Raw genomic sequence first — 8,817 nt, 5'->3', positions numbered from 1 at the left:
TTTAATGTTGTCCCAGAGGTGTCTTAGGCTGTCTTCATTTCTTTTCATTCTTTTTTCTTTATTCTGTTCCACAGCAGTGAATTCCACCATTCTGTCTTCCAGGTCACTTATCCGTTCTTCTGCCTCAGTTATTCTGCTATTGATTCCTTCTAGTGTAGTTTTCATTTCATTTATTATATTGTTCATCTCTGTTTGTTTGTTCTTTAATTCTTCTAGGTCTTTGCTAGACATTTCGTGCATCTACTCAATCTTTGCCTCCATTCTTTTTCCAAGGTCCTGGATCATCTTCACTATCATTATTCTGAATTCTTTTTCTGGAAGGTTGCCTATCTCCACTTCACTTAGTTGTTTTTCTGGGGTTTTATCTTGTTCCTTCATCTGGTACGTAGCCTTCTGCCTTTTCATCTTGTCTATCTTTCTGTGAATGTGGTTTTTGTTCCACAGGCTGCAGGATTGTAGTTCTTCTTGCTTCTGCTGTCTGCCTGCTGGTGGATGAGGCTATCTACTATACTGTCTTTTATATTTACCATTATATTTGCCTTTCTGGTGTTGTTGATTTCTTCATGTCTTTGGTTATTATCTAGTTTCTAGTACCTGAAGAGCTCTCTTCTTGTAGAGTGAGTTTGCTGACAATGGATTCTCTCAGGTTTTGTTTATCTGAGAATGTCTTAATTTCTCCATTTTATTATAATTTGCCATGTATAGAATTCTAGCTTGACAAACTTGCTATCAGCATTTTAAATATGTCATTTATGCTTTCTGGGGATAAATCAGCCCTTGATCTTGTTGAGGACTTGTGTATGGTGAGTTGCTTCTCTTTTCCTGATTTCAAGATTCTCTTTTTGTTTTTGGCTTCCAACATTTTATGATGTGTCTAAGTGTGGATCTCTTGGAGTTTTTCCTGTTTGAAGTTCATTAAGCTTCTCAGAGGTGAAGATTAATTTCTTCATCAAATTTGTGATGTTTTTGGAAATCATTTCTTCAAATGTACTTTCTGCCCCTTTCTCTCTCTTTTCCATTCTATTATGCATATATTGTTGATCTGTAAGGCTCTGTTAAGTTTAATCTTCATTTTTTTTTTTGCTTAAAAAAAAAAACAACACAGTCTTTATTTCCCTCAAAGGGGGTGCACTATTCCTGGAAGTACAGTAATACCTGGGTCAATGCATGGAGTGGATGGAGCAAGTTCTGTTCCATCTCCTAGTTACAAAAATCCATTTAATATATTGTCCTTGGATAGAGGATGTGTCAGATATTAAACTGATAGGAATAGCTACTATGCTTGCTTCTTGGCCTTTTGGCTAATATCTGTTCATTCTCTTTTTCCCTCATGCTGGTTAATCTCAATGGACCCATCTTTAAGTTCACTACTGATGATTTGTTCTGTGTCTAAGACATCATTCTTAGACTTTCCTTTAGTTCTTTAGACATGCTTTCCTTTAGTTCTTTGAACATATTTAAAGTCTTTATCTAGTAAGTCCAATGTCTGGGCTCCTCAGGGACAGTTTCTATTAATTGCCTTGTTTTTTGCTCGTATACATGCTATACTTTGAATGTCTTGTAATTTCTTTAAAAGCTAGTCATTTAAAATAATGTGGCAACTTTGGATATAAGATCTGCCCCCCCACCCCTTGCCCAGGGTTTGTTGTTGTTGCTCATTGTTTGTTCGTTCAGTGACTTTTGAGTTGATTTTGTAAAGTTTGTATTCTTTGTCATGTGTAGGCACTGAATTCTCTGCTCAGTTAGCTTAGTGGTCAGCTAATGATTGGACAGAGATTTCCTTACACACTTGGAAGCAAAAATTCACCCAGTCTTTGCCAAAGCATTCTGTGTGCACGTTGGGGCATGCCTTCAACATTCAACCAGGAAGTTGACAATGCTGCCTTAAACCTTCACTTCCTGCTTGCACAGAGCCTCGAAGTCAACCAGAGGTGAGACCTCAGGGTCTTCTCCATTTTCTGTGAGCATGTGCAACAGTTCTATAGAGGCATGTGACCTTCTAGATTTTCAGGAACATGTTGGAGTTCTCAAAGCCCCAATGAATATCTCATTCCCAGCTTCGCCTTTTAAGTTTTTTGGTTAGTCTATTGTTTGCCCCCAACTGTTATCTAACCCCCCCACCAACCCACCCCAAGCAGCTGCGCAGCTGAACCACTTCTCTAACTGTTTTTAACAAATACCTCCAGGGAAAAGACTTTTTGCATTGTGTGAGCTCTGAGTCAAATAAAATAGAATCTTACAAATGGGATCTCTCAGGAAACCACGAGAAGCATCGAATAATAATAATTCTCTGGGAATGAGGCTTTAAGGGAGCACCAACCTGTTCTGCCTCCTCCAGTGGCTGCTGAGCTGTTGGTTTTCAGAGCTACCACGGAGCTGGGGGAGGAGGAGTGGGAATAAGGCAAGGCAAAATGCCATAAGCCTTGCTGTTCTTACTGAGATTTAGACATTTTTCTTGAATAAACCCTTTTCAGCTTGAATAAAACAAATTGCTGCAAACCTCTGGTCAGTTTCCAGAGTTCTAAAAAAGTTGATTCTATTTTTCAGGTTTCTTGTTGCTTTTATGGAGGAGAGAATTTTGAGGTCCTTGTTCTCCCATTTTTGCTGCCACCCACTAGCATGTCCTTACTGCATGGGATAAAAAGGTGCTGGGGATCCAAGTGATGATAGGAATTACCTATCCCCCAGAGCATGGGGAGTGTCCCACAAATCAGTGAGACCACCAAATGTTCTTCCTTCCCCTACTACAGGCCAGCCTACACATTGAGACGTAGTGTTCAAGCCAGCTTCTTCTAATCAGATAGATGGCTAGACTAGATGACCTATGGTTCCTTTTGGCAGAGACTCTGACTTGAATGTATGTCTCCTTGCAGGTCAGCCTCACCCTGCCAGAAATAATCAATGGTGTCAATGCCTCAGATCCAGAACTATGTTTCCAGGCCACCCAGGCAGCCAGGTATCGCCAAACAGACTTGTATCGTTGACAGATGCATAGCTAGAAGTGGGTTCCAGCAGCCTATTTGGTTTCTTGGCATTGGCAAAATGCCCACACAACATAAGAAAAGGCCAGTCCATCCAGAAGTGAGATGAAATTGCTCCTCTACACTGTCCTTGAGAAGAACTTAAGATATGCAAGTGTGGTCAGAGATGAATGGCTTAATTTACATTGGCCTCAACGAGAATGGCGGCTCATAGATAATAACTAAAGGGAAAAATATTGCTTCATCACTGCAGAGTGCTACAGGCTGAACTCTAGGATATGAAGGAGCTCTGGCCCAGCGGTTTGTTTCATTTGATAGTTAGGCATGCCAAGAACATCCATAAAGGAGGTTCTTCTTACCTGCCTCACAGGACATGTTCTTGTCTTTTCTCTTACACTGCTAAGGAAAATGCTGTCCCGGGAAAAGAACCCTCCTCTGAAGCTGATTGTTGATGCAGGGCTCATTCCCAGGCTGGTGGAGTTCCTGAAGTCATCCCTTCATCCCCGCTTGCAGCTCGAGGCAGCCTGGGCTCTGACCAATATTGCCTCCGGTACTTCGGAGCTGACTCGTGCTGTCGTGGACGGAGGGGCCATCCAGCCCTTGGTTGAGCTCCTGTCTTCCCCTCATATGACTGTGTGTGAACAGGCAGTGTGGGCCCTTGGTAATATAGCAGGTGAGCCTCTCCCCTCGGTGGGGGGCAGGGGGCAAAGAAATGGTGGGCCTTGTGAGTGACATGCGATGGGAATTCTTTGGGTAGTACTGTAGATCAGACACTTTAAGTATAAAAACCTAGCAATGCTGGGAAGAGTAGAACGGGCCTTTCAGAAATTCAGAGTCGAGTTCAGAGGCCAAAAATTGAAGCTGAAGCTAGAAGACATGGTATGTTCTGAAGCTCCAGGCTGCCTGGGGACACCTGCCAAGACTGGGGTCCTACAGCCTCAGGCCTTAGTGGCTTGAGGAACAAAAGACAAGTCTTTGGCTCATGCAATGTGGGGATTTTATGACAGACCCTTACATCACCCAGTGCCCTAAAAGAAGTCTACCTTCAGTGAAAGTTGCCCAGGGAATACACATGAAAATGTCTGCTTAGTTTAGGATAAAAGTCTCCCCTGGAAACACAATCCTAAGACTGGCCTCATGGATTTGGGACTGGATGCTGTAGTCCCTGCGTGGTCCGGGAAAACACAAGCTGAGGAGTGAGTGCCGTCAGGTTAGGAACTCCAGGATCCCTGGCTGGATATAAATGTGACGCTCTCTGGGGGAAACAAACTCAGTCGGGCCCCTCAGGATTTTGACAAATTAAGATCAGCCAAATATTAGCAATTTCAAGTTCAGAAAGTCAACAATCCACTATGACTGAGTCAGCAGAAGCAAACAATGTGATTAGAACTCCAAGGACTTCAGAGGATGGAATTAGCAAACACAGAATATAAAACAAGTCTACTTTTTCAAAGCTTGCAGAAATAAAGCAACTATTACAGAGATTTCGTCTCTCATTTTGCTTAGTGCAGTAAGGAACGGGCAAAATCGGGTGGTGTGGTATAACATATACCTTGCCTGATGATTGAAGAATTGCAGGCTGAGACGTCTAGGGTCTAAAATTGGTATTCTAGCCAAAGTAGCAGACAACTGATGGCTAGAATCTATCCATCTCCCAGACTTTGTTCTGAGTTGCATTTGAAAGTTACTGCCCCATGTCAAAGCCTTCTGGGAAGACAGTTTGGTCCACAGTGGCCTTTGTCTCCTGAGAACCATGCTGTGAAATGCCACCAACATTTAGAGCACGCTGCCTGGGCCCAGTTGGCTGGCTCCTTGATGGGTCCAGAGACTCTGCTTATAGCAATCCCTGCTGTATGGTGCCTGATTTCCACGTCAGGCCATCTACTCAACCAACATGTCAGAGACCCAGGGTCTAGTTCATGGCTGTACTATCTACTTGCCCAACCCAGGAGTGAGTTTTGGCCTCTCCCCCTTTGCAGAGACTTGTGAAGAATTACTCGCCCACCCCAGGACTCTCTCTGTGCCCTCTTGGAGTGTCATGTTCTTGTCTATTTGTAGGTGATGGACCAAAATTCAGAGACGACGTTATCTTCAGTGATGCCATTCCACATCTGCTGACCCTGGTTTCATCAAGTATACCAGTGAATGTCTTTTTAAAATTAATTTTATTTATTCATTTATTTATTTGGCTGCGTCGGGTCTTAGTTGCGGCACGCGGGCTCTTCGCTGCGGTGCGCAGGCTTCTCTCTAGTTGTGGTGCATGGGCTCAGTAGGTGCAGCGTGCAGCTTAGTTGCCCCATGGCATGTGAGATCTTAGTTCCCTGACCGGGGATTGAACCCGTGTCCTCTGCATTGGAAGGCAGATTCTTAACCACTGGACCACCAGGGAGGTCCCCAGTGAGTGTCTTTTTAATGAGGTAACCTAGTTAGGTAACAGGTTCCCAAGTTGGGAAATGGGGGGTGTAATTCCAAATCAATGCTAGGCCACGTGGTTGCTGCCCGGCCCCCTAAAGATAGCTATGATGAACACGGCCTAGGACTGAATATTACTTTGGGTAGAAGTTGATCCAAATTTGTCCTCAAGGGCAGTAGTGCTGATCTTTCTTTGTTGGGGGCGTTGGGGATTAGAAGAGATCCATTCAAGTTTTTCTAAGCTTACAATCCTGCAAAAGTAGATGACTGAGCTGTCTGTTCCAGGGACACAGACAGAATCGGTGGCTCACCAGTTCTGTTCCTGGGTAATAAGTAGGGTCTAGGTTGGAAGCTTAGGGTCCAAGTTGATTGCTGTGGCAACACTAGAGGACTCCCTGGGTTAGGAATGAAATTTGGGTTCTAGATTTGCCTCAAACAAAAATGAAGAGAAGGCAGCTTCCAAAAGTCAAGGGAATACATGCCCTGCCTTCAAGGTGAGAGAGAACCTGATATGGTTGAACCAGAAAAAGGCTGGCATGACCAAGGGAGCTTGCAAGGAGAGAGCAATATAAGATGACAAGTAGGACGAGGGACTTAGACATCATCTTGGTGGCAAAAGGAAGGCTTTGGAGGATTTCAAGGCAGGAAGTAAAGTGGCCTGATTTTCCAGAAAGAACATTCTGGCTGCTTGCTGTAGGAATATAGCAGAGGGAGATGGAGAAGTAGATGGACCTGGGCTGCTGCTGTGATGGGCATAGAAGGGGGAGACAGAAAGAAGCGAGTATGCCCTCGGGTTTCAGGTAAGTTTGTTTAGAGCACTGTCCTCCTAGAGATGTGGGGAGGATAGAGGAAAGAAGGAATCGGAGCCTTAATTGTACCTATTAAGTTGAAGCCAGTGAGAGGCACCATTGCAGCAACAACAGATAGATAGATATGCAGGTCAATCTAGATGACTGTGCATGTATGTGTCATCCAGCTGGGCAAGGTCAGCCAGAGCAGGGATCAGCCAATCTAACCTGACCAACTGCTTGTTTTTTAAAATAAAGTTTTATTTATTTGAAATAAACAGCCACGCCCATTCATTTACATACATATTGTCCGTGGCTTTTGCAGAGTTACGAGGGCAGAATGGATAAGTTGCAACAGAGACCACGTGGCCTGCAAAGTTGAAAAACTTTACTATCTGGCCTTTTACAGAAAAAGTTGGCTGACCTCTGCTCTAGAGTGTGAGGAAAACCAGGACCAAGTCCTGAGGGCTCTGAAATTCAGAACTCAGTAGAACCTGCCAAGAAGAATGAGAAGAAACAGCCCATTTGGCAATACAAAACCAGGCTTGGTGTCACAGATGGCAAAAAGAGCTTTTTCAAAAAGCTTGGATTTGGTGACTTGGAAGGAGCTGATTTCATCACTAACTCCAAAGAAGTAGGGGAAGAAACCAGACTAGAAGGGGTAGAAGAAGAAGATAGACAGTGAATACGCATGCCTCCTTGAGGATTGATTCTGAAAAACAGAAGTGGGGTGATGGCTGGAGAGGCGCCAAGGGTAGGGGTTGAATGTCGCAGAGTGTGTTTCTGTACTGGTGGGACTGATCCAGAGGAGAGAGGTGATCCTGGGGACGGATGGGAAGACTGATCTTCAAATAGAAGGTCAAAAACGTGGTTAGGACATGTTGGTAGAGTTCATAGGCTGGTGCGAAGACCAAGTAACTCCTGCTTGATCTTTGTTTCCTCAATGAGAAATGAAATTAGGTCATCAATCGAGTCAAGTGGGGAAGGACATTTCGAAGAATATAAGGAAACCTCCATCTGACGTTTGCATATAAAACAAAGCTCATTCTCTGCGTTCCTCCTATACTTATTACCTAGAATAAATTCCTGTTTGGAGCTCAAAGGCTTGGGTTCATGCGGGTCAATCCTATTGATCAAAGATGCTCAGGACACATTGCCATTGGTGTTTTCCTACTTTGCACCCCTTGCTGGAGACAGTCTCCTCGTTACAGGTCACATTCCTGCGGAACATCGCGTGGACCTTGTCCAACCTGTGCCGGAACAAGAACCCATACCCTTCTGATCACGCGGTGAAGCAGATGTTGCCCGCCCTCTTCCACCTCCTGTGGCACCCAGATGGAGAGGTTCTCTCGGACACCTGCTGGGCTCTGTCCTACCTCACCGATGGCTGTGATACACGCATCGGCCAAGTGGTGGACACGGGGGTCCTGCCCAGGCTGGTTGAGCTCATGAGCAGCTCAGAACTCAACGTCTTGGTAAGTGTCCCGGGTCATGTCGGTCTCTGTAGGGGCTTCAGATTAGAGTCTGTGGGTCATCATCACTCGGGCAGGTTCTGTTCTCTCCCACCCCCAAGGCTTCCCCAGCTGACGTTCATCCTTTACCTGGAACAAAGCTGTTCATCTGCATTTCCCTGGTCTCTGCTGCTCTGTAGCCAAAGACTTGAATCGACTTTGATGCAAAATCCTAGTGGGTATATTCAGTGACTCACTTTTTCTTGGTCTGATAACTAGAGAAGATAGACGAGCACCAATTAAAATTGCTTATAATCCCTCCGCCCAGTGAGCTATTCTTTTGTGGCCTTTCATTCTACTGGTCTACGCATGCAGATGTTAACAAGTTGGTGTGCATGTTTGTGAGTCTGTGTGTGTGTTTTAACGTGAAGCTCGCAACATTTGAATTTCTTACTCAAGTATAAAAGATAATTCCCCCATATCCTCTCCCCAGCTGGTTTTCTTAGACTACTTCAGATATAGGTGAAAAAGTAAGTAAAACCAAGGTCACATACTTGACTCTGAGACATATGTCACTTACATAATATACTTCTTGAAAATGTAGTTTGAAGCATGGGTACCCCTTTTGATTTCTATGCCTAATATTGCATATTATGCAGTCTTAGCAATCTTCTGTTCTGAGATGAGGGTAGCATTCCTCAGAAGTCAAGGTTAGTTTGGGGATAGTGCTGGGGGCATGGAAGGTGTGAAGACAACATCTTCAAGAAGTTGTTTATCGAGGGGCTTGGGGCCCAACCGCGGCAGTCCTGGCAAGGCTGTGATTGGCCGATGGCACTTCTAACATCTCTCACTCGAGTAGCATATACCTAGCATGATAGGCTAGGAAAACTCTAGAACTGTTGATGGGCTGTGCTGGGGCTGCCACTACCATTTATTTTACCAAAATAAATCCACAGTCAGCCCTCCTAGGACAGTTGTCTTAAGCCCAATCATAGACCCATCCCGGGGACCTTCAAAGTTATTGAGAGAAGCTTTATGAATACACCAAAACAAAAATGCTACTGAGATTTCACTAGCTCTCATAACATCTACAACAGAAACTTTTTTTTTTTTTTTTTGCGGTACGCGGGCCTCTCACTGTTGTGGCCTCTCCCGCTGCGGAGCACAGGCTCCGGACGCGCAGGC

The 8,817-nt window shown here is 44.5% G+C and overlaps 1 protein-coding gene and 1 non-coding gene across 42 annotated transcripts in view; one reads left to right on the top strand and one right to left on the bottom strand.

Moving 5' to 3' along the window:
• Positions 1-8,817, top strand: part of KPNA7 (karyopherin subunit alpha 7) — a 128,131-nt gene that overhangs the window by 106,165 nt on the left and 13,149 nt on the right. For all 41 annotated transcript variants that reach the window (XM_055090178.1, XM_055090177.1, XM_055090183.1 and 38 more), the window contains 4 exons: positions 2,874-2,956; positions 3,386-3,654; positions 5,040-5,122; positions 7,393-7,656. In XM_055090178.1, the coding sequence (XP_054946153.1) occupies positions 2,874-2,956; positions 3,386-3,654; positions 5,040-5,122; positions 7,393-7,656 (699 nt within the window). The remainder of the gene's footprint in view (positions 1-2,873; positions 2,957-3,385; positions 3,655-5,039; positions 5,123-7,392; positions 7,657-8,817) is intronic.
• On the bottom strand, positions 1,122-1,308 carry LOC112065664 (U2 spliceosomal RNA). The gene has a single exon (XR_002892157.1). It is a non-coding gene; the product is annotated as a U2 spliceosomal RNA (small nuclear RNA).

Source organism: Physeter macrocephalus, chromosome 14 (genome assembly GCF_002837175.3).
Source record: "Physeter macrocephalus isolate SW-GA chromosome 14, ASM283717v5, whole genome shotgun sequence".
Lineage (NCBI taxonomy): Eukaryota > Metazoa > Chordata > Mammalia > Artiodactyla > Physeteridae > Physeter > Physeter macrocephalus.
Note: the sequence above shows the minus strand (reverse complement) of the source record. Positions and strands in the feature narration are given on the sequence as shown.